We start from the raw sequence: 26,347 nt of genomic DNA on the forward strand, positions 1-26,347 counted from the left end.
AAGGGACATATGGTCTGGGAAAAGTACAGGGATGCCGTCCGAATATGCAGAGATGGGATTAGGAAAGCCAAGGCACTGATGGAACCGTGCTTGGCAAGGGATGCAAAAAATAACAAGAAGGGATTCTATAGGTACACTGGCTGGAAAAGAAAGGGTAAGGAGGCCACATCTCCTCTGATAAATGAGAAGGGAGAACTGGTAACAACAGACATGGAAAAGGCTGAAGTACTCAATAGCTTCTTTGCCTCAGTCTTCACTGCCTTTCAGGCTTCTCATGTTTCTCAAGTCCCTGAACCTCTGGGCAGGGGTCGGGGAAGCAAAGTCCCTCCTACTGTAAGCAAAGAGCAGGTTCAAGACCATCTGATGAAACTGAACAGGTACAAGTCTGTGGGGCCTGATGACATGCATCACAGGGTCCTGAGGGAAATGGCTGATGGAATTGCCACGCCTCTCTCCATCATATTTGAAAAGTCCTGGCAGTAAGATGAAGTCCCTGGTGACTAGAAAAAGGGAAACATCACTCCCATTTTTAAAAAGGGTAGAAAGGAGAACCTGGGGAACTACAGACCAGTGAGCCTCACCTCTGTGCATGTCAAGATCATGGAACAGATCTTCCTGGAAGAAATATCTAGGTAGATGCAAGACAAGGAAGTTATCTGGGACAGCCTGCATGGCTTCACCAAGGGCAAATTGTGCCTGACCAATCTGGTGGCCTTCTATGAGTGAGTGACTGCATCAGTTGAGAAGGGAAGACCAACCGATGTCATCTACCTGGACTTCTGTAAGGCATTTGACAAGGTCCCATATGACACCCTTATCTCTAAATTGGAGAGAGATGGATTTGAAGGGTGGATGATTCAGTGCATAAGGAGTTGGCTTGAAGGTCGCACCCAGAGAGTGGTGGAGGCTGGTGACAAGTGGTGTCCCTCAGGGGTCTGTCCTCGGACCAGTACTGTTTATATCTTCATCAATGACATAGACAGTAGAATTGAGTACACCCTCAGCAAGTTTTCAAATGACACCAAGCTGAGTGGTGCAGCTGATACAACAGAAGGAAGTGATGCCATCCAAAGGGACCTGGACAAACTTGAGAAATGGGCCCATGTGAACCTAATGAGGTTCAACAAGTCCAAGTGCAAGGTGATGCACCTGGGTCGGGGCAATTCCAGACATGAGTACAGGCTAGGAGAAGGACTCATTGAGAGCAGCCCTGCAGAGAAGGACTTGGGGGTTCTGGTAGACGAAAAGCTCAACATGAGTCAACAGTGCATGCTTGCAGCCCAGAAGGCCAACTGCATCCAGGGCTGCATCAACAGAAGAGTGGCCAGCAGGTGGAGGGAGGTGATTGTTCCCCTCTGCTCTGCCTTTGTGAGGCCCCACTTGGAGTGCTGTATCCAGATCTAGGGCTCCCAGCACAAGAAGGATGCAGAGCTGTTAGAGCAGGTGCAGAGGAGAGCCACAAAGATGATCAGAGGGCTGGAGCACCTCTCCTATGAAGAAGGGATGAGAGAGCTGTGGATGTTCAGCCTAGAGAAGAGAAGGCTCTGGTGTGACCTCATAGTTGCTCTTCAGTACTTAAAATGGGCTTATAAGAAAAATGGGGAGTGACTTTTTGCTCAGACAATGACAGCACAAGGGGGAATTGTTTTAAACTGAAAGAGTGGAGATTTAGATTAGAGGTTAAGAGGAAATTCTTCACTCAGAGGGTGGTGAGGCACTGGAACAGGTTTCCCAGAGAGGTTGTGGATGCCCCATCCCTGGAGGTGTTCAAGACTGGGCTGGATGAGGTCCTGGGAAACCTGATACAGTGGGTGGTGTCCCTGCCTATGGCAGGGGGTTGGAACTAGATGATCCTCAAGGTCCTTTCCAACCTGAGCCATTCTATGATTCTATGAAAATGCATTTTTTTTCTATTGCTTTCATGCATAAAACATAACCACATCCCAAGAAAAACACACTTTTTCCCCTGAACAAAAACTACCCATCAAAGAGTCAGCTCTAATATATTAATGACAGCTGACATACTAAGTCTGCTTAGAACCTGGGTTCTACCCTCAGTAGCCCATTCAGGAAGGGGTGCTCAGCTGCTTCTCCTCCACCCCAGGAAGAGCCTGAGGTGGTCTATATCACTTTCCATTTTCAAGGCTATATTCCAGTATGGATGGGTGTCTCCTCTTAAAGCAAGCTTCAAAATTCTCAGAGACTTTTAGGTGACTGACCAGTCTTATACCTGAGGGGTGACACAGAGGTGATTACCTGCCCTAGAGAATCTGCTGGAGAAAGTAGAGCCTTTTCAAAATCCTTATTATGACCCTTTTCTTCAGTCAGACAAACTAGAAGAAACACAGAGGTCTTTGGGAGTCTGTTTTTTCCATTGTACTTCTATGTTCAATATGAATGTCTCATATATTCATCCAGCTAGATCACAGAAAACAGCACTATTATGAAGCTGCAACTGGAGGCAGTTAGCATTTCTTTGAGAGATCCTCTTCCCTCAGTAAAAATCTGGCCATTGTCAGGAAGAAAAGTAGCAATTCATAATTTTCTTGTATAGCTGTCTTGTGCAAAATAAGTTTTTGAGTTAAAACATTAGTTTGCTAATATTTAGTGTTTCCAGTTTGTGAGATGATAAATGAGGGTCTGATTATACATTGACCAACTGTTTTCATTAAACTTTTAGAATGAAAAGAGATTTTTTGCAAGCTTTCTTCTCATTTTTTCAAATAGCTCTTCTGCTTGTAATGATTTTCGTAAGTCTTAAAGCACTTACAAAAAGCATCATTATTCCTATGGTGCAAATGAGGAAGGAAAAAACAAAAACAAAACAAAAAAAAAACAAACAAACAAACAAAAAAAAAAACAGAAAACACACAAGTGGGAGAGAGAAATTACTTGCCCCAAAATTAAATCACTGGGAAGCGCTAACACAAAGGACTGAATCTAAATATGCTAATTCTCATTCTGTAATCCTACTAGATTGATCATGCTGCCTTCCACATATGGAAAAATCAAGAATGTAGAATTTATCAAATCATTTTGTCCTAAGTAATGTACACAGAAATGGTATAAAACCTACATAATGTCTGATTATCTGTTGGTATATACTGCCTCTTTAACGGAAAACATCATTAAAAAATAGAATGTATTATTTTTTGTCTATTTTTAATGTTATTTTTTAATTGTATGTGCAGAGATAAAAAACACTACAGATATATCTGAAGAAATTCTCATTACTTCAGCTACAATGCCTCTCTACAATTGACCTTTGCACTAACTTCATTTTCTCACCTGTCTGAGAAAGCCAGAATTATGGAGTGACTTCAAAACATTTTTTTTCCTTTTTTTTTTTTCTTTCTAATGGCTGTCAATTGGAATTTAATATCAGCACCTTAATTTATTATTATTATTATTTTTGCAATTAAGTTAAAGTAAGCAATATGCTAGATTGTCTTAATGGAGAAGTTTAAGAAAAAGCTAATTAATTTTGAAGTCTTTACACGCTGAGTCCTTTTTAGGCTGTGATTAATCCTGACTTTGATTTTATAGCATACATGAGCTGTTTTAAAGTTATCTGTTCTTAATTGCATGTTCTCTTTTAACTGTCCCCTGGAAATAATACTTGATTCTGCATTCTGAATAACAACAGAGCATAGGTTATAGCTGCCTGCAAAAACTTATCTAATACGTAAGCTTTCCCAAATGCAGGCTGCAAATTCAGGCAATTGCTTGGTCAGTTTTAAACACGAACTAGGTCATTGAACTCAGGGACTGAAAATGCTCCAAATTACACACTGATTTCAGACTGTCATTGAGCCCCAAACATATTTCCCCTACCTAGTAGAAGTTTTGCTTAAAAACTCACAACATTTGATCCTAATTTAGAACCATATATAAACAGCCTAACTTTATAAACAAGTAGAACCTGAAGGCCAGTTTCACCCCTTACTCTCTCTCCTTATCTGATTGGGTCATATCCAGCTGGTTTTATTTTATTTAAATTCCAACATAATCACTGATGGTTGACTATTCATATTCTGCTTTGCATCCTAATGCTCATTTTCTTTATTTAACCTTCACCAAGCAGTACTGATGTTATTGCTCATTTTGGAACTGCAGCCCTTTCTGTCCTGAAGGTACATTCCATCCATTTACATACAATAAACATACAAGCTGACTCCAATTTATTACACATTCTGAATTTTATAAGCACATGGTGCAGAGCAGTTCTCAGTTCAGCAGACAATAAATTAGTAGCAGGTGAGTAACTACACAGCTTACAGCTCTGTAACTAAGAATAGGTTGAATAAATAAATATATATATATATATATATATAGGAGGACAGAACATAAAAACCATACCATTCCCAACTAAAATATATATATAAACAGCACAAAGCTTTTCTTTTCCTGGTTTTGGAGGCACAGCTCAAAAATGCATTGACTTGGGGTTTATATATTTTACATGAAAGACTGCAACGCGCCCTTGGTGCCAAGAAGGCTACCAGTATTCTTGGCTGCATTAGGCAAAGTATTACTAACAGGTCAATAGAGTTGATCCTTCCATTGTTTCCCACAGTATCTTCCTGGGAAAAAAACTGTCTGTTCATGGCTTGGACAAACGTACAGTTTTCTGAGTGAAGAACTGGCTGGGCTCAAGGAGTGAACAGAGTTCAATCCAGTTGGTGGCAGGTCAACAGTGGCATTCCCCAGGGCTCAGTCATGCAGCCAATTTTAACATTTTTTTAAATGGTCTGGATGAGAGGATCAAGTCCACCCTCGCTAAGTTTGCAGATGATACCCAGTTAAGTAAAACTATTGATCTACTTAAGGGTAGGAAGGCTTTACAAAGGAAACTGGATAGGCTAAATTGATGGGCCAAATCCAATCACATTACATGCAACAAGGCTAAGTGCTAGGTGCTGCACTTGGGTCATAACAACCTCATGCATCGGTACAGGCTTGGGTAAGAGCGGCTGGAAAGGCGCCAGCAGGAAGGGACCCACAGGTGCTGCCAGCTGGACGCAAGCCCAGGTGGCCAAGGAGGCCAGTAGCAGCCTAGCCTGAATCAGAAATAGTGTGGCCAGCAGGACAAGGGAAATGATTGTTCCCTTGGATGTAGCACTGGCAAGACTGCTCCTTGAATATTGTGTTCAATTTGGAGCCCCTCAGTAAAAGAAGGACATTGAGTCCTTGAGCATCTGCTGAGAAGGACAACAAAGCTGTTGAAGGGACTAGAAGACAAGGATTATGAAGAGTGACTGAGGAAACTGAGGTTGTTTAGTCTGGAGAGGAGGAGGATGAGGGGAGACCTCATCACTGCCTACAACTTCCTGATAGGAGGTTGCAGTGTGGAGGGTGTCAGTCTCTTTTCTTGGGTGAGAAGTGACAGAATGCGAGGAAATGTTCTTAGGATGTACCATCGGAAGTTTAGATTGGATATTAGGAAGAATTTCTTCCCAGACAGGGTGGTCAAGCATTGGCACAGGCTGCCCAGAGAAGTGTTGGAATCCCCATGCCTGGGGGTATTTAAGAGATTTAAAAGTGATTAAGAGAGATTTAAGGTATTTAAGAGTGTGGATGTGGCAATAAGGGATGTGGTTTAATGGTGAAACTTGATAGGTCAGGTTGATGGCTGGACTTGATAATCATCTTGAAAGTCTTTTCCACTGTATATGATTCTCTGATTCTAAAACCTAAGACTAAACCAAACAACTTCACCTCCATTTAAAATTATCGTTTTAAATTAAAACAAATAATTCAATAACAGTTTGCATCCCTCGAAGGGCAAGAAAGGCATTATGTTAAATCCCTTGAAAACATGTAATAAATAACAGGAGATGAATCCACACAGACTACTATAAATTATGATATTTCCTTTGAAAAGTGTTACTGGAAAAGAGATTAGCTGCTTTAGAAGTTAGCATATTGATTATACAACCCTTTTAATAAACTTCTGTAAACAAAATAGTTTCTCTATAAACGAGCTTTGAGAATCTCTATTCTCAACAGCAAAGAGACAGACATGCAAGAAATGATGCAGAGCATGTATCAGATTTGAACATTTGATTAGTTCAGATACCGAGTGTGAGAAAGGAGAAGAATAAATTGACACCAATCTCACCAACTGAGAACAATCAGTTGTTCAAAGTGCTTTCTCAGAGAATACTAAGAGCAGGAGAGACAAAAGACTCTAAAGATTTCAGAAATTCTAGCTCCCTTTTTCAACTACTACTCTAAGATTAGCATTGTTCAGACACACATTCACATGCACACAATGCTGAGCCTGAATACAGCATTTACCTCCCTAAATCTACTTTGCTTATCCTAGGTCACAAATTCAGAGTCTCTAACTACCTTGGATGCAAAGAGACCATTTTTTATTTATTTATTTTATTTATTTATTTTTTAATTATTATTTCCCAGCTAGCCAGGACATCCCTCCTGCTTTTTCTGAGAAACTTCATCTGTTCCTTCACTGTTCCTTCCTGTTGAACCTTCACTGCAGCAGCTCTTCTGGAGGTTTTTTTTTTTTTTCCCCTTTTCCAATAAGTATGGGAGTTCTTAAGGAACAGGATAGGAACATCATCTTAACGTAGTTGTTCAGTCCAATTTTATACTCTTGGATATGTTTTTGTTTGATTTTTCTTTCTTAAGGCAGAGCTATAACAGAGTTAGATTTTACAAACAGGCTCCGGAAACTATTCTGGTCTTAATTTTGAAGTTTGTATATTGTCCTAGAAACACAACTAGTTTCCTAGTTTCTATCAACATCAACTCTTATTGATATCAAACCCAAGTTTCTTTCAAAGCCTCTTTCAAAGCTCAGATGAGAAAGATCTAGTCTCCAGCTGGTAGTATTTACTATCAAATTACTATGTCTTCTCCACATTGAGTTTACAGTTATTCAAAAGTATAATAAACTGAAGAAAAATACTTTAATACCCTTAAGTTATTATTATTATTTAAACAGAGGTTTTGTTAGTTCTAGCGAGGGTCAATTCTGTAGTAGAAGTTCTGGGGGGAATTACTGAGGAAAAATACATACCACTTTCATCTTGGCAGATGTTACAAACTTTAGAGGTTTTTTTTTTTTTTGGTCATTAATGACTCTCCACATTTGGATTAGTGGATTATTTTGCTGTACCCTGGAGGCACTTCAGCTGCATATATATTGTCTTATGATAATTAGTGCATTTATGTGTTGTTCATGGTTACAAAACTTGACTCATGAGACCATAAGCAACCTTACTATTAGTGGACAGTCTGTCCTATTTCACTCAGATCACATTGAACAAGTTGTATAAGTGTTGCTTGTTATTAATTGCAGCAGTTGCTTTTCTTTCAAAGATTTTATTTTTTCTGTTGTTTGCCAGATTCCTCTCTTCCCTCCGTTAAATAAGGAAGAAACAAGTTTCCATAATTAGTGAATTGTAAAGAGAACTCTCATTATTGATTGCATAATGCATTAATAGGTCTGTGAAACTGCAAGCCCATTGCCTTTTCTAAAAAAAAAAAAAAATTATTTTTCTAACAAATCTGTTAGTTACTTTTTATGATCTCAATCTTGTTCTCAGAACTTTCCCAGTTTTTACTGAGGTGGAAAGTCATACTTTACTTGTTTGTGATGACTATGCATCTGTACAATTACTTTTATTATTTTTGTGAAGATTAAAAGCATATCTTTGACAAATTATGTATTTGCTCTTTTGCTATGGACTACTTCCCAAAATGCTGACAAGAAAAAAAACACTATAATGCCATCTTTTCTTCTCTAGACTCTGTATGTAGAAAGTCGAATGTTTCAGTTGTTTCCTCCTTTCTGGAAATACAAGAAAATCATTTATTACCAAGTAATCAACAGAAGTCTTGCTATAAGTCCAATCATTACAGCCTATGCAGATTAAATTTGGTTTTCTGATTACTGATTTTACCAATAATTAGGAATCAAAATTATCACTGCCTCTACAATGCGTGTTAGTAGAGAAGTTTCTTGCTCAAATTTTATTTTTAACTTTATTTTAACGCTAAACACACTACTTATTAAAGCAGTATTTCATTGTAGGGAGAAAGTGAATATTCCTAGGAAAAAAATATCAGAGCTCATTAGACTTTCAGTGACACTTAATGTATTCATCATCTCAAGGGAAGATCAGTACTTTACTCCCTAGTAACTCTGGAACACATTCCAAAATATAAGGTAACATTCACGACAAGCTATGAGGAGGCAAAGCCAGAGAATGCAGGGGTCAGGATCTGTTATGTTGAAACTAAGACAAAAACTTACCACATTGTTACAAATACTTATTTTGGAGAAAAAAAATCAAAAATCCCCACAAACTTCCAGCATACTTCTACTCTAAAAATATATTCCGGTGTAATTTCTGTCTGCCTCTTCTAGTGATGTGATTATCTAAGACTACAGATCTCCTATTGCTTTTACAGATCTAACAGATAACCGATGGTGAGCTTGAGGTTAGTGCCCCCAGTGGAATAACTGAAGATTTATAAGCAAACCCTTTCCCATACGATATTCTCAAAGGAAAGGTGGACATACACAAGTAAAAATAAGGACAGTTTTTGTTTGAAAGTGAAATTTAGAAAGAATATAGCTTGTCTCATATGAGTAAATATGAATATAATTAAGATTAATCTTCTGAGAAGAAATTGGACTTTTTTGCTATTGGAAATAATTAGGAAAAGACAAATGGTTAAATTGATTTTATATGTTCTGCTAGATTTTTTCTAAATCTGACAAAGTTTGTGCAAGAGGTGGTAAATAGAGCGCAGTCATAGCAAACTGTCAGTAAATCTTTTATCATGTTTCTTTCACATGTAGAGTCAAGTGAAATACTGCATATGTATCAAGTGATACTGCATATTAAAAATCTGAGATAAAGAAGTTTGAATAATTACTATTTGTGCTGATATGCATTTGTAAATTTATACCATTTTGTTTTAAGGAAGCACCTTAGAGCCTAAAACTAGATGTATAGTTTGTGCAAGGTACAGCATAGTGGTGTTATCTGAACAACATGATGGAGATGAGGAGAAGCAATGAGGAAAATAAGCTCCTGTTCTCAACAACTCCAGGAACCATTTACCAATGGACTCTTGAAAAATGTGTCTCTAAGAAATGTGCATGGCAGGGCGGCCTTCAGTAGGCTATAAAGGTTAGTCAGAGATTAAAATTTAGCTCATACAATAAAGCTGGTAAGGATTATGTTTAATGTTCATTATAATCTTAATCATTTTTAAGACCATTTTTAACTCTTTCACACCTGTAAATAATGATTTTTAAGTATTAAAAAATCTTTAAAATCTTAATACTTAAGTATTAATTTACCTTTCTGTCTTGTCTAATGATAAAGCTGGTGTTCTAGCTTGGTATTTGCTAGGCCACAGCATTCCCCTGGGCACTGAGCATGTTAGGAAAAAACAATATGGCAGATTTCTGGGGTGTTTCCTATGCAATGAGATACTCAACTCTCCAATATTTTTGGTTAATTCACCATTAAGCTTTTGGGACTGTACAGGGTCTGGCTGTGATGGAGTTTACTTTCCGTGCAGCAGCCCATACAGTGCTGTGCTCTGCACTTGTAGCTAGAACAGCACTGGTATCACACCAGTGTTGTGTCTACTGCTGAGCAATACTGGCACAGCACCAGGACTCCCTCCAAACCCCGCACAGTCAGCGGGCTGGGGATGGGCAAGAGACAAGGAGGGAAACATCACCAGGGCAGCTGACCTAAACCGACCAAAGGGATATTCCATACCATATGATTTCACACTCAGCAATAAAAGGTGGGAAAGGGGAAAGAGAGGGAGGGTCTCCTGTTATGAAGATGTGTATCCTCCCAAACAACTGCTGCACGTATTGAGGCCTTGCTTCCCAGGACATGGCTGAACATTGCTTGTTGATGGGAAGTAGAGAATTTTTTTTTCTTCCTTCTGCTTCTCTGTGGTCTTTGTTTTTATCTTTTTCTCTTTAATTAGATTATCCTTATCTCAACCCATAAGCTTTTTTTTTTTCAAGCATACTTTCTTCTCCCTCACTTCTTCTGAGGAGGGGGGGTGAGAGGGTTTGTTGTGGAGTTTAGCTGTCCAGCCGGGTAAAACCCCTACATCGACCCACTAGTAGCTGTAAAAAAATAAGATAGTGATATGGTTTAGTGAAGGACTTGTTAGTGTTAGGTCATAGGTTGGACTAGGTGATCTTGGAGGTCTCTTCCAACCTAGACGATTCTGTGATAGTGGACACAGAGTGTGGAAATCTTGGCTTGTCTTGGAAAGATAAATAGCCTTCACATAACAATGCCCTATTCTAAAAAGTAAATTATTTTCTGATCTTAAAATTCAGGTATGCATGGTAGATCTACACAATTGGCGATATCATCAGAATTGTTAGTTTCAAATCTGAAATAACTCTTTCTGTAACTGTTTCTGTTTTGTAGTTTGCACTGTTCTCATCCCCAGAATACATACTTCACCTCTCTGAACTAACTGTTGTTTTCACTATCATGCTATAAATATATTATGACCAGACCTATGTGAAACAAGGCCATTTTGATTCACAAGGGTTTCATGCAAATATTTTTCTCTGTTTCACTTCAAGGACATCAGCCCTTGATTTTGTCTTTGAGTTTCAACTTCAAAGAAACCTAACACACTACTTTGAAATTCAGTCAAGGCTGTAAAGCTTTGCCTTGTTTCAGGTCAAAAGCTTAGGAAAGTGTTGAAATTCCCTGGCCAAAGCAAAATTCCCTGACAAAAACCTTTGGTAACACAGAACTTGTTCCTTTAAGTTCAGCAAAGCTCAAACTCATGAAAATCATAAGGTACAGAGCTAAGATATACACTAATATAGTCTTGACTCTAACCTCTTTAAGAAATGCCCTGTTACATCACCAGCACAAACATTGTAAACACTGAGAAAAACATTTTACAGGAGAATACAAAACCACTTGCTTTGTAACATAATTTTATATTTAAGTAAAATGTTACTGAAAGTGCTTGTACTTAAACAATTTTCTTCTCCATAGAATCACGACATTTACTAAATTTTATAGCCTTTTCATACAACTCATAATCCTGTTTAAAATTGCTTTCAGTTATTTTTATATTACACCAGTTACCATTCCAACTTTGTTCCTCCTCCAGCATCTCTTTCGTACTATTATTGTCACAAACATCAGAAATTTCATAACGAGCTGAAAGGTAGCACACCAAGCACATTCACAGTGCACGAGTAGGAAAGAACAGATGAGGTCAGTATCACTGCAGCAGAGTTGAAGCCCCATATCTCAAGACAGGATAACCACAACCTTTAGCAAGTTTCAACAGATCCCCTCTTTATTTGCAGCTATAATTAATACTGTAAACAGAGTTGTAACGTCTTATAAATCCTGGTAACTATTGCCTGCTCAGTAAGGGCAGAGTTAAGGTTATCTCAGCCTATACCTCAACACTATAGTTTTTGATTTTCACTGATTTTGGAGCCATTCAATTCCAGACTCCAGAACAGCACAAGACCTCACACATTCTGACAGAACATCCACTGAGTGACTAACTTTCTGCTCAACTTTTTTTTTTTGGAAAAAAAAGACTTCTAAAATTGTAGTACCAAGTGATAAAAAATAAAGTTTTTTTAAAGATAAAAATTAAAACAAAAGTTTAGACATCTAAGTTAGAAAGTCCATCTGAATTAAAAAGTAAGGTCCTAAGCAATGTATCTCCAAATGACCTGGACAGCATAATCCCATATACTTATCCTATATCACATATCCCATCCTATAGTTAAAAACAGAACAGTAGACTCCAAATCCCCCTTTCAATACTGCAGTCCAGCAGTGCCTTTTACTTGCCTTATTGCATTGTTTATCCATAACATGCAGGTGAAAATCCTGTTATGAGAACTGTTCACACATCATTGGTTTATTAGTTCTTCCCTTTTTAATGACTGTGATTTAAGAAAAGTTATGCCATCTATGTGTCCTTGTTGCTTCTCTTTGTAGCATAGGTGGAGCTCATAGGAAATAGTCTTATTTGCAAGACAAAAGTGTAAATAATTTAATTCTAGAATGGCCACAAATCAGTATGTAAACAAGCTTCAGGATTAGCAACCCGAACCAATGTTTCTCTAGCAGTGGTCAGCAGTTCTCCCCAAAAGCTTAGGCCACATTCACTGTGTCCATTTGGAAGTGTAGAGTGCAATGACTGACAATGTGCTTGGTCAACGTGCTTTGGACCCTTGCACAATACAGAATAGTACTATATAAATACAGCCCTATGTAGAAAAGGCAGAGCCTACTTAAACCAACTTTTCCTTAATAAGGTTGAGAATCTTTAGCAAGGAGATAAGATGACTTAAACTTTATGTCTCAAAAGACATCAGTGTCTTCCATACTCAATTACAATTTTGAAATGGCAGGATGGCTTACAGTTATGACAAGTGGCGCCACTGTATCCAGTTCCATCGCAAGTGCACTTGAAGATGTCCCACGTCTGGGTGCATTTGCCACCATGTTCACAGTGATTGGGCACGCACCTGTCAGGATGAGATGCAAAGATATAGAGAGAAAACTAAATGAGCATCAAGATTTACACACGGCTAAATTGGGAGCTGCCCAAGCAGTACATCATGTCCTTGCCTGGCAATTAATCCTTGTTATTTCTTTCATAGTAAGATAATTTGTATCCAAAGACACAGTTGCACAATAAATGATTTATCAGGCTCTGATGAAGCCCCTTTACAAACAGAAAAAAAAGGGGAATAAAATTGGAGTACTTTCACTTAATAAATTAGGGTTCTAAACTAAGCACGACTGGTACTTAGCTGTCAAAACAAAAATATCACAAGTCACACTGCTTTCTGCTGTGCAGGTGGTGTCATGCCTCATGGACTCCAGTCCTGTGACTGACTGAAAGTAAAAGAAAGAATGCCAGTGAGTTGCTATTTATCCTTCTTTTGCCAGAAATGGGGTAAAGTGAAGGCAGATTGGTGGCTAGGATGGAAGTTACTAATGCTGCATTATTAAAACAAACAAGGTAGTATAGGCTTCATTATAAAATGTGTAATAGGTTTTTCTTCACAGGGATTTGTGGCAAATGTTGCTCTGTTTTATCCTACCCATCTGTTTTTCTTCTCCAGCTATGCTGTTGCTGGAGAGTGGGAGGAATGCAGAAAAAGTGGGATGCCAGATGACAGTCATAGCAGAATATATATTTATTGTTTGAAATACTATCTAAATGTGATTTCAAAGACATGAGTTTGACCACACAGTTAAAAAAAGTTACCATGTATTTTCACCTTTGAAACTATTATATCTCTTTTCTTTGAGACATCTCTGCAATATCATTTCAAAGATTTTTTCCCCTTTATTAAATTGGCTAGAGTCAGACTCAGTATAGGTTCTGCATTTTTTAATCACAAAATTAAGGAGTTTTCCTTTCATGTTGAGTTAGCCAAATCTATTTTATGAACTATACTTTTTCATTAAAACATTAAAAATAAAAATTAGGAAATTACATATTAGACAAACAAAAGAAAATATTTTCAGAACTGCATTACAAATTAAGGATGTTTATCTTTAGGATCTGCAGTTCATCATATTCATCATGTTAACAACACACTATTAAATAACATCCAAGGACAGCTTTTCCTTCCTTATGTAGCAACTTACTGAAACTCAAAGTATCTAGTGCACCCTCTGTAAGCTTAGTTTCCTGTCTCCTCAAGTTCCACTTCATAGCACTGATACGCATGACAACTACCAAAAAGAACCTACATGATGATATGCCTTTGAGACTTGGACATTGTGTATTCATCCTTATAAAGGATTGTTGGCTTCATGCATGCCAGAAGTACTTCAGAACACACACCATGATGGCTTATGTCCTATATCAGCCTGTTGTATTCAAGGCTAGCCATTCACTCTTTTTCAAAAAAAAAAAAAATCAGAATCTACTAGTTTGGTTAAAAATAGCGCTTAAATAAATGCTTTTCTGAAGTAAAAAACAAAGCAATTTAAAATTTTGCTTTCATATTAAAATACAGTAAACCTACCTGAGACAGTTATCACAGTTCAGTAAACTATGTTTTCAACAAGGTTTAAGTGAATTCATTTAGTTTTGTAATTGTGGCAGGCTAAATGCACAGATAGAGTTGATTACTGCAATTCAGCTAATAAGTGATGGCTTTAAGTTCTGCTCTCAACACTACAGAAGCACAACAGCACATAATGGCACATTTCTAAACATCCAAATCACTAAAAATTTCCATGAATTCATACCTGATGGGTACACGAATAGGGAAAACAGAGACCAGTAACAGTTCAAAAACAATCTCATGAATTAACTTTTATTGAAAGATATAAACATCTAGAAAAGTTCCTAACTCTGAATATCGTTTCTTGATTTTCCAGCCTTTCAAAATAACTGCTTTCAATCTATTTTCTTCTTCATTCATATTTGAAGATGTTACTTTAAAAGTTATTTTTTCCAATGACCAAACTAAACATTTTTCCTATGTGAATTTGGCCAGCTATTTATACAAAATCTCACATGTAATGCCAGCAAACTGTTTCAATTTTTAGTACTATATAACTTACATTTATTGTAGCATAGCTAGTAAAAATACTCCATTATTGACTACGTAAGTGAGGTAAATGACTTAATGTAGGGAAATATGAAAAAGATATTTATCTGTATCATTCAATGGAGCATATCAGAACATAAAAACAGATCTTCAGCAAACTCCTCAACGTTAATTCTATACTTCTTCTATGATGGTTGAACTAGCCTCATCTGTATCCGATTTTTTTTTTAATTCATTTGCTTTTTCCTGTTCTAAACATAATGTAGTTAAAAATAAAAAAAAAGTAAATGATATCATAATATTGGTGCTGCCTAAATGTAATTTTAATTAGGCTACAGAATGATTTCCTTAAATCCTGTGTCCACCCCCAATTTTCTGTTAGCTTGTTTTATCAGGCAGAACTATAAGATTTCTTTTCTATTAAATAGATTATGTCAGTTTGTTATTGTCATCTGCCACCTATCTGTCTTTCCCCACTGCAGTGGAGTTACTGGAAGAAATTTTAGGTAACCAGAACATAAAGCCTACAAAAAGATATAAGGAAGAAGAAATTTGTATTTAAAAAAAATAAAAATTATTTGAGCATATTTATTCATGTAGTATATTTACCTTTTGCTTAACATTTAGCATATACTCTGAAAACTAATCCATGCCATATGTACAGTTCAATAATATAAAAATAGTATGTTTCTAGACAAGTCCTTTTTTTTTTTTTTTTTTCAGGAATAAGGCTGCGCTTACATGAAAAATTTACTTCAAAACCACCCTTCTGTCCTTAACCAGGCTCTGAAGTTAGAAGCAAGCATAGCACAGAGAACTGGAAGTTCCTAGTCACTGGGTTCTGTTCCTTCCTGGTATGGACAACTGTATTTTAAGTACTGACACTTATAAAGCCTTACCAACTACATTGAGAACTTTCTTGCTCTCAGGCTCCTTCTGAAAGGCAGGTCTAGAATTTCTTTCCTTCACGCATAGTATACTTTCACTTAATTTCCATCCAACATCTGTCCATAGAGAATATACAGATGCTATTTTGTTTGTTTGTTTTTAATTTTTTTTTTTTTTTTGGTAACATTGGCCTGTCTTAAAAAGCTTTTATTCCTCTTTGAGATGTACAATTGATGACTTGATGTAGAGAGCAATAGTAACTTCATTCAGTCCATATTTTTATGAAAACAAGTCTCCTGTTGGAAAATAGATTTTCTATTGTTGATCTTCCTTGTAGCCATTCCCCTATGCATTTGTGATCGTATTGATATTCTGGAGGAGGTCTTACCAATGTTTTGTGGTTTCAGAGTTTATTAGTATTTTCATATCTCTCTGTTGAAAATATTTTGCTTGAGATATAGCATTTTCCTGAATACATCAGAATGGTGGCACAAAGTCACCATAAGATTGCTCAGTACATTCCCATCTTTCTCTTCACAGTCACCTCCAACCAACAAACTCCAGCTTTACACAGAGATTCTTGCTATCATTCTCAACAGCATTGTTCTGCACTATTAACTTCCATGGTGCCATCCAAATCTTTGTTTATTTTTCTGGGCTGAATCTGTATCATCAGCAAATTTCAATAGTATATTCCTAATTTTGAGCAAAGGTCAAAGCATTAAACAGGATCACCTCTAGCACTGATCTCTAAGCAACTCTAATCTCTCAGCCAGCTGCTAACTCTTCAGTATAACCCATAAGGCAATTCCATTTGCCAGCTCACAACTCACTTCGCAATTCCTCATTCAAACCCCATCTTCCTTGGTTCACTTAATAATTTTCATCATTATAGTGTATCAAATATTTTATTGGCATCTGACACACTGGATCTATTGTGTTTTTCCTGTCTGAGAAAGAACTACTGTACTTCATCAGTGGAGAATATCAGGTTAATCCTGAACAATAAACTGTTGATAAATGTGTGTTGCATTTTACTTTATCTTCTATTTACTTAGTTCCAGGTATTTAATTATTCTTTCCTTCATTTCTTCAAAAGCTTAGTACAATTATTAAAGTCAGATTTATAGCTGTATAGTGATTTGCATCTCTCTTTCCATTTTTTAAATGTCATGAGGTTAACTGTCACCTAATAATATAAAAACAAGCTTCTCCCCACCCCCTACCCTCCCAGGCTGCAATATGACACGTCAAAATTACAAAACAGATATTTATTATCTAATTAGGTTTGGTGTATTCTTAGTGCCCATTTACTCTGATATTCTAATTGCTATTCCTTCATTTCTGTTATTTGATTCACTAGCACCTCAGTAATAACCAGTATAAATAGTTACCTTCCTTTACACTGCAGTAGGAACCAAATTTAAATCTACAAATGGCAACTCTGACCTTCCAAGCAGGACAGCGAAAACTGTATGTTACACTTTTCTTCTGTCTGTCCACATATACTTTCCACAAGGAATGCAAATGGTATACCTGTGTCCTGAAGCGTTAACATTTCCTGAAGCTTTTGCATTTTCTCAGAGATGCTATATACAAATATCTAGTACACCACTTCGCTTCCCACCCATAGACTGTTTAAGAGGAAAAACTGGGAACAACATGCTCATGTAGTCTGCAAACACCATTTTTTCCCCCTAAGGGGACCAAACATCATTTTTTGGAGGAAGCAAGAACAAGCACTGGGACTGAAGAACCATCGCAAACCTTACTGTTCTTCACTGACAGATGTAGATGTTTCCTTCCCCCCTCACCCTCCTTTACTTTTATTTCCTTTCCTGTTTCCCCTTCCTAGAATCTCTAGGATAAGTGCACAATACAGCTTGTGCATATACATAAATTAAATATAAACACATTCTTTCTATAAAATAGGAACAACCAAAACAAGAAATACCAAGGGAAAATGTTCAACTGCTGAGTTACTCCACCTGAGAGGAGGAAAGGAAGGAATTCACAACACAGCAGCAATATCTGGTACACATTGCCCACTACAGTACTGAAAAGAGCTCAAAAACTGCAGTGATAAAGAGAGTGTAAGAACGTCTGTAGTGCAGAACAAAATGTTAGAAGTTTTTTTGCAATGAAAGATAACAAAAAGAAACGGCGTTAAGTTTTTCTCAACATGAATTTTAATCTTTTCCTTCTCGTCAAACCCCTAACTAATCTTGCTCCTGTTCAGACCCCATCTCTCATTTCTGTGTGCCCTTCTCTCTTTCCCACATTCTTTTTGTTATGCTTTTTTGTTCATTCCTCTGCCTCAGAACTAACCAACTCATCAGTATGTTTCAAATAATCTTACAGTACTTTTCCACTAATTGGCCTTTTTATTGCCTTCAAACAACTCTTTAAAACTCATATCACCATTTCTTGCATAGTTTCTTACCTAGATCCTTCAAAATGCATTATGCTATCCTTAAACATGATTTTCCGTCACTATATGCCTTGTATAAACATTCACATCCACACAAAGACTAGAAAAATGTGTTTAAAATTTAACCCCTTTTTCTTGTACCAGCTTACCTGACTGCTCAAGAAAACAATGAGAGACTAGGTCTATAAAACAATGTTCAAGGAAAACACTTTCAAGGAGCAATAGATAATGCTTTCAAGGTAGCAGTCTGATTTTAAGTAGCTTACTTAAAAGACAAACTGTAAACTAGTAACAGAACCACAAAAAAATATTTTAAGTGTTTGCATATTTGCACTGAGTACCTTGTTAATGAGCAATAGAACACATTCCACTAGGCACATTAAAAGTGGTACTAAACAATAAGATAATCAAATTAAGGACACATTATTATTACAGAGTCTTACTGAATCAAGGTCAGACTAAAATTACCTCTTTCATACAGAGCCTCCGACTTTCAGAGTGCTCTAAATAAAACAAAAACAGCTGATCTGACCTTTAGGACTCTCTCATTTCATATAAGATAGCAAGTGTTTAATGTGACTTTGGGATCTTCAGAAAAAGGATTTGCATCTTATATGCAAGGCAGCACAAAGGGCAGATGGGAGTGACTGTAAAACTCATTCAGGTTCACAGTAATTCCCAAACTAGTTTCATTTGCTACTGTCTTCTAATCTAATTGTGCACAGATGCATATAATTAATGATGGCAGAAGTAAACAATCCTTCCTGAACCAAAAAGGACCTATTCTTTTTTGTTACTTAGTGTAATACAAGGATTTCATATTTCTTTGGTGGATATTATCAAATTTGTTCTGAGATCAAAATAAAATGCCTGGCGCTTTTAAAGACTGTGATTTAGAAAGAGCAAATCAATATTAAAATATTCAGTGACATTTGGTTAAGCAAAGTTCCTTTAGGGCATACTACTAGAAAAGGCTGCCAAAGTTTTTCACAGTGTTATCTCCAGACCAATAAGGTGCTATTCTAAGCTGTTTGCATTAAAATGATTAAAGAAGGACTAACATGTAAAGAAAAATTCAGAATTTAACTCAGTTGAATTAAAGAATCCTCTTATATTTATGCAGTTTTAATGCATGTACTATAATATAGATACTTATTCCTTTTTTTTTTTCCTGCTACTTTTAATTTCCATATCACTTCAGAAAGTAACTTCTTAAAATGAAACTATGCTGGTCTGCTTTAGCAGTCTCGGGAACTGGATAACCCATATTCCTGCATTGTTGCAGAAAAAATTCTTTTCTTGTTATGCATAACCTAGGATCTAGAATAGTCATGGCCAAATATCTACTTCTGCACAAACCAAACTGTTGCCACCATGGTTGAAGCAAAGCAGGGGACGGTAAATCTACTGCAGCTACTAACAGAAGAGGTAATTTCCCAGTTGTAGTACCCTTCCTATCAATTCTTAGCAATTGCTTCATGTTAACAAAAGTAGAACAGCTCTGTGTGGAGCTGTGTGGCAGGGAAAAAAAGAAAAAAAAAAAAAAAAAAAAAAAGGAGGAAATGTTCTATTAAGCAGCACCTGCTATTCTCTGTCTCTGCTAAAGAGGGAATAAAAGATAAATTGTTTATAAATGGTCAATGGGCTACATCCAGCCCACAAGTTGCAAATTGGACCATGCTGTGATAATCTTACAGAGATAACGGAGAAAACCACAGACTTATAAATAAATAAATAAATCAGGCTAGATAAAAAGCCAATTCCTGTTGCACAATATTTTAGCCACTAAGCTCAGGGCCAGGTCTTCAACTGTTGTAAATGAAAACATTTGCATCTGTCATAAATACTGTCTTATGTCTGTTAAACAGGTCAGAACAAAAAGAATAAATTCTTATGAAAGGCCAGCTACTAAATATGATATATTGAAAATGGTTTTTTATTTAACTTTTTATTTATTTATTTATTTATTTATTTATTTTTACTACTCTGTGAAAATCTTTTCCTGGTTAGTAACTAGGTTAAGTATTTCTAGGGCATTAGAGAGCTACTCTGTAGACAATGTTTTTTGGACTGGCGTATTTGAGTTTCTTATTTAGACAATTATATAGAAGAAGTGGAAGCTAGTCACTAACCTAAGCCAATATGGCACAATTCCACCCTCTTTGGGATAGTAGATATGTTAAGCACTCAGAATCCTTAGAATAATCTCTTGGTTTTTACTCATATGGTTCTGAAGAAATCTTCAAGCCTTCTTAAGTATTAACATGATCAAAATTTGACTGGATTTGACTTTGTATCAATGTAACCATCTCTCTTATATGATTTCAAATACATAAGGAAGAACATACAGGACTTGAGAACAAACCATAACACTGACTTTGTGATGTCTTGTTGATTATTTATTTCTGCACTGTACATCTTGAATCAAATACTACTCCTGAGATTTTATGACATCAACTTCACTTTATAATCCATGTTAAGCATTTGCAGAAAGTTTTTTCTTTAGAAGATGATAATTATCATCAAATCAGAGAATAATAGAATAGCCTGGTTTAGAAGGGACCTTAAAATCACCTACTTCTAACCCCTCTGCCATGGGTAGGGATGTTACTCACTAGATCAGGTGGCCCAGGACCCCTTCCAACCTGGCCTTGATCACCTCTAGGGATGGGGCAACCACAACTTCTCTGGACAAACTGTTCCAGTGTCTCACCACACTCTGAGTGAAGAATTTCTTCCTAACATCTAATCTAAACCTTTTCTCTTTTAGTTTTAAACTGTTCCCACTGCCTGTGTAAAAAGCCACTCTCAATCTTTTTTATAAGCCCACTTTAAGTACTGAAAATTAATTATGAAGTCTCCCTGGAGCTTTCTTTTCTCTATGCTAAACATCCCCAGCCCTCTCAGCCTTCCTTCATAGGACATACTCCAGCCCTCTGATAATTTTTTGGGCCCTCCTCTGGACCAACTCTCACAGGTCCAAATCTTTCTTGTGCCAGGGGCCCTAAATCAGGATACAGTACTTCAGTTGGGGTCTCAAAAGAGTGGAGTGGAGGGGGATAATCATCTCCCTTGATCTGCTGGCCGCTCCTCTCTTGATGCAGCCCAGGATGCAGTTGACTTTCTGGGCCGTAAGTGTGCTGGCTTGTGTCAAGCTTTTTGTCTACCAGAACCCCCAAGTCTTTCTCTGCACGGCTGCTCTCAGTGAGTTCTTCTCCCAGTCTGTTTGCCCCGGATTACCCTGGCCCAAGTGCAGCACCTTGCACTTGGACTTGTTGAACCTCATTAAGGTTCACATGGGCCCACTTATGTAGCTTGTCCAGGTCCTTTTGGATGGCATCCCTTCCTTCTGTTGTATTGCCTGCACCGCTCAGCTTGATGTCATCTGTAAACATGCTGAGGGTGCACTCGATCCCACTATGTCACTGATAAAGATATTAAACAGCACTAGTCCCAAGACAGACAGAGGGACACTCAGGGACACTCGTCACTGGCCTCCACTTGGACATGGAGCATACCGTAACTCTCTGGCTGCAGCCAACCAGCCACTTCCTTATCCACTGAATGGTCCACCCATATCTCTCCAATTTAGAGATAGGGGTGTCATGTAGGACTGTGTCAAAGGCTGTGCAGACATCCAGGTAGATGACATCGGTTGGTCTTCCCTTCTCAACTGATGCAGTCACTCACTCATAGAAGGCCATCAGATTGGTCAGGCACGATTTGCCCTTGGTGAAGCCATGCAGGCTGTCCCAGATCACTTCCTTGTCTTGCATCTGCCATGACATTGTTTCCAGGGGGATCTGTTTCATGATCTTCCCAGGCACAGAGGTGAGGCTTACCAGCCTGTAGTTTCCCTGGTCTTCCTTTCTACCCCTTTTTAAAATGGGAGTGATATTTTCCTTTCTTCCAGTCACTGGGGACTTCATCTGACTGCCAGAACTTTTCAAATATGATGGAGAGAGGCTTGGAAACTCCATCAGCCAGTTCCCTCAGTACCCTGGGATGCATGATATCGGGAGGGACTCTGCTCTCCCAGACTCTGCCCAGAGGTTTAGGGACTCGAGAGACATGAGAAGCCTGAAAGGCAGTGAAGACTGAGGCAAAGAAGTTGTTGAGTACCTACCTCAGCCTTCTCCATGTCTGTTGTTACCAGTTCTCCCTTCTCATTTATCAGAGCTGGTACAAGCTCCTTGGCCTTTTTTTTTTTTTTTTTTTTTTTTTTTTTCCAGCCAATGTACCTACAGAATCCCTTCTTGTTATTTTTTGCATCTCTTGCGAAGCACAGTTTCATCAGTGCCTTGGCTTTCCTAATTCCATCCCTGTGTATCCAGACATCATCCTTGTACTCTTCCCAGACCACATGTCGCTGCTTCCACTGCCTGTGCATTTCTTTCTCACACCTCAGTTTGACCAGCAGGTCCTTGCTCTGCTGTGCTGGTTCCCAGCCTTCCCTGCTTGTTTCCTCACACATGGGGATGGAGAGCTCTTGCCCTCTAAGAAAAGTGTCCTAAAAGAGTTGCCAGCTCTGATCAGTTCCTCTGTGCCTAAGGATGGTTTCCCAGGGAATCTCATCCACTCTTTCTTTAAAAAGCTGGAAGTGGAGACACCAAGTTGGGGGGAAGTGTCAATCTGCCAGAGGGTAGGAAGGCCCTGCAGAGGGATCTGGACAGGTTGGGTCAATGGGATGAGGCCAATGGGATGAGGTTCAACATGGCTAAGTGCCGCGTCCTTCACTTGGGGCACAACAACCCCATGCAACACTACAGGCTGGGGGCAGAGTGGCTGGAAAGTTGTGTAGAGGAAATGGATCTGGGGTTGTTGGTTGATGCTCGCCTGAACATGAGCCGGCAGTGTGCCCAGGTGGCCAAGAAGGCCAACGGCATCCTGGCTTGTATCAGGAATAGTGTAGCCAGCAGGACCAGGGAGGTGATCGTCCCCCTGTACTCTGCTCTGGTGAGGCCGTGCCTCAAGTACTGTGTTCAGCTTTGGGCTCCTCACTACAAGATAGACATCAAGGCCCTGGAGCATGACCAGAGAAGGGCAACAAAGCTGGTGAAGGGTCTGAAACACAAGTCCTATGAGGAGTGACTGGGGGAACTGGGTTATTTAGTCTGGAGAAGAGGAGGCTCAGGGGAGACCTTATGGCTCTCTACAACTACCTGAAAGGAAGGTGTGGGGAGCTGGGGATTGGCCTCTTCTCACAGATAACTAGTGACAGGACTAGAGGGAATGGCCTCACATTCTGTCGGGGGAGGTTCAGGTTGGATATTAGGAGACATTTCTTCTCAGAAAGAGTAGTTAGGCATTGGAATTGGTTGCCTGGGGAGGTGGTGGAGTCACCGTCCCTGGGGCTGTTTAAGGAAAGGTTGGATATGGTGCTTAGGGACATGGTTTAGTGGTTGATATCGGTGGTAGGAGGATGGTTGCACTAGATGATCTGGAGGTCTTTTCCAACCTTAATTATTCTTTGATTCTATGATATTACTGCCAGGAATCTGGCCACTTTCTTCACTTTCATAGATACAACCTTGAAGTTCCCCTGGAAAGTTAATTAATTTGGATGTAAAGCTAGGATAATTACTGATGTCTTCACAGAAACCATGTTCTCGTATTAACATGTAGATCATAAATTTTTAATTCCAGTGAATAATTATAATAACAATATGAACTGAAGAGTTTGCCCTGTGAGTGGCATAGAAAATGCTTTCTGCCTAAACACTGAAGGTTTTTCCCCTTCAAAACAAAAACACAGTCTTAGCAGTAAAGCAAAACACAAAGTCTATGCAATGAAATGAATATGAAATGGCAGTTAATGTTTCTGTGACATTTACTAATGACAACTGGTATAAATGCCAGTTTCCTTATTAAATCCCTAGCAGAACATGTAAGTCAAGGACGTTAATTTCTCCTGTCTTTGAGAGAAACCCAAGTTTGCCTTTATATATTGGCAGAGCAAAAAGAAACCTACTAAGACTTTTAGTTATCCCACTGTACCATAGAGGAACGGCTGAGGTCAGCATGCTTTTCATGCTGTGCATTCCCATAAACTCCTGGTTTGCTAAACATTGATAAGGAAACATAAATTAGGTTCTCTGAGTCACGAGTTGAAATTTGACTTAGATCTACCATGAATCAATCAGATGTAGATGACATTTACAGATGGTTTATTTATTTCACATGGAATGTTCTCCCTGAGCTGATCCATACACCCACAAAACTTAACGATGTATATAAATCATTCATTAGGGGTGAAGTAAAATGCATATTCGCTTGTAACTCTCTTCCCTTTCTCCATGCACATCTCTTATCTTCTTAGTTTTCAAGATATTTGTATCAGAAAAAGGATGTTAGTTTATATTTGCCCAGGGTTTATCACAGTGGTTTTTTCTCCCTCTTTTCATTGCAGTCATCAGGCACAACAACATAATAATAAACAGTGAAACAGAAATGAATGATCTACACTTCACCATTCTCCAGATCATCATTGAGCATATTTATATCACTTGGTAAAGTCTACAAAATCTGCTTTTTCTCCTTTACCATGATGATTCTGCAATCTACCACAAGCAGCAGCATGCTCAACTAAAATTTCATGTATAAAACGTTAAGCATACAGTTTCAACTGACTTATCCCTCTGTCCTTTGTGTGTGTCCTTAGTGCACAACCATATTTTATTCTTTTATAGAAGCCCTATAAAATTTTTATAAATTGCAATATAATGAGTGTTATACTCTTAAGACATCAAAAGCAAGGATGCTCCAATGAATTAGAAGCTGTGCTGCAGTGCAGTCACGACTCCGTGATAAATATACAAATACAATGCTCAACTCACAACCTATTATTCAACTAATTTTCAATTTGCTGAAAACAGATATGTACAGTAGGTAATAAACAACTCATTCATTACCTAAAACTTGTGCAATGAAGAGTTTTGAAGCCAGAAGGTTAGCTGCTGAAGCAATAAACAGGTGCAAGCACATGCACATCTGTGCACGTGTGATCACACACCTACATTTAATATGCATAAACAAGCACAAACTCTTTTCTCCAAGAATGATGACAATTTCAAGCTTCTGAAAATGGGCAGTGTGTTCAAGAAAAAAAATCGTATTAAAAGCAAACCTGTTTTTAGGGGAAATAGAAAAATGAGAATACAACTTTTAGTAACATGTACTTGACTTTAAAAAATTGTGATGGCATGATCCTGGTATGCTTAATTTTCATTACAAATAGCTCATTGCTGGGAAGCTATTATTCTACTTAAATAGCCTTGTGATTGCCCTATAGAAAAATTGATAGACTATAATTTGCTTGTAGTTTAGTGGCTTTTTTTTTTTTTTTCCCTCAAGCACTGCGATTTGGACACTATAGTTCAGGCTCTGTCAGTATTTCAGTTTATTATAAGCTTTGATTTCTCAAGGGTTTATATTTCAGCTATAAAAATTTACTCCAGAAATTCATCACACGAAGCATAAGACAGAAAGGAAATAGATAAATAGTAGCACACTGACAATAGTTATGAAACAGCTCATGCAACTGGCTTACAACTTAGTATTCCAGCAGAGTAAGGACAGACTGGTAGGCAGTTTTACAGGTTTATTTTAAACAGAAGAGGGAAAAAAAAAAAAAAAAAGGAAAAATCCCTATATAATATTTCTCTTTAGTTCTCCAGAGAGTTTGGCATGAAATTTTTGACATTTCCTTGAAATAGACTGTTCAGAGGCAAGGGACAGATTTGATTCATATTTCAACTTGAACAAATGTTGGAAAACATCTTGAAATTCTTGAAATATGTCATTTGGCATGTTCTAAATGAAGAGCATCCTTTTTCAGTTTAATTTTTTTGTTGTTGTTGTTGTTTTAAAATTTAAGTTAAAATATACTGTATGGATGACACTCTACCAAGCCAAGTAATAATACCTCTAATAAATGCCAACTGTCTATTTCAAATTGAAAGTATTTTCTGAGGGAGCAATGGATTGTAGTGGTTGAGTGCTGCAGTACTGAAGAAAATTTTTGAATGTATCTGTGCAGCTTTGATAGCTGCACTGATAGCTGAACTGGGAACAACAGGATAGCCTGAAAATCAACAGATATGCTATGGGAACAATCTAATCTTCTTGTGCACCAGAAACTTTATCTAGTAGACAATTATATGAGAGGGAAAAAAAAAAAAGAGAGAGAGAGAAGAAAATAAAATGCTTAATGATTAGTTTAAACAATGTTGAGGGGAAAAAGAAAAAAAAAGAAAAAAAAAACTATTAGAAAAATAGAAATTGGAATGCTGCTCCATGCAGTACAATAAGGAAACAACACAGACCCCCAGAAGGATAGGAAAGAGATGAAATCCCACAACCTCAGCTACCATGCTTCATGATCTGCACATATGTTCGTGTAAGATTAGAACAGATAGTCAATGCACTAATGTAAA

General features: G+C 37.8%; 1 protein-coding gene across 3 annotated transcripts in view; it reads right to left on the reverse strand.

Annotated features, from left to right (window-relative positions):
• Positions 1-26,347, reverse strand: part of CNTNAP2 (contactin associated protein 2) — a 1,166,415-nt gene that overhangs the window by 385,640 nt on the left and 754,428 nt on the right. For all 3 annotated transcript variants that reach the window (XM_040547669.1, XM_040547670.1, XM_040547671.1), the window contains one exon: positions 12,438-12,544. In XM_040547669.1, the coding sequence (XP_040403603.1) occupies positions 12,438-12,544 (107 nt within the window). The remainder of the gene's footprint in view (positions 1-12,437; positions 12,545-26,347) is intronic.

This window comes from Cygnus olor, chromosome 2 (assembly GCF_009769625.2).
Source record: "Cygnus olor isolate bCygOlo1 chromosome 2, bCygOlo1.pri.v2, whole genome shotgun sequence".
Classification (NCBI taxonomy): domain Eukaryota; kingdom Metazoa; phylum Chordata; class Aves; order Anseriformes; family Anatidae; genus Cygnus; species Cygnus olor.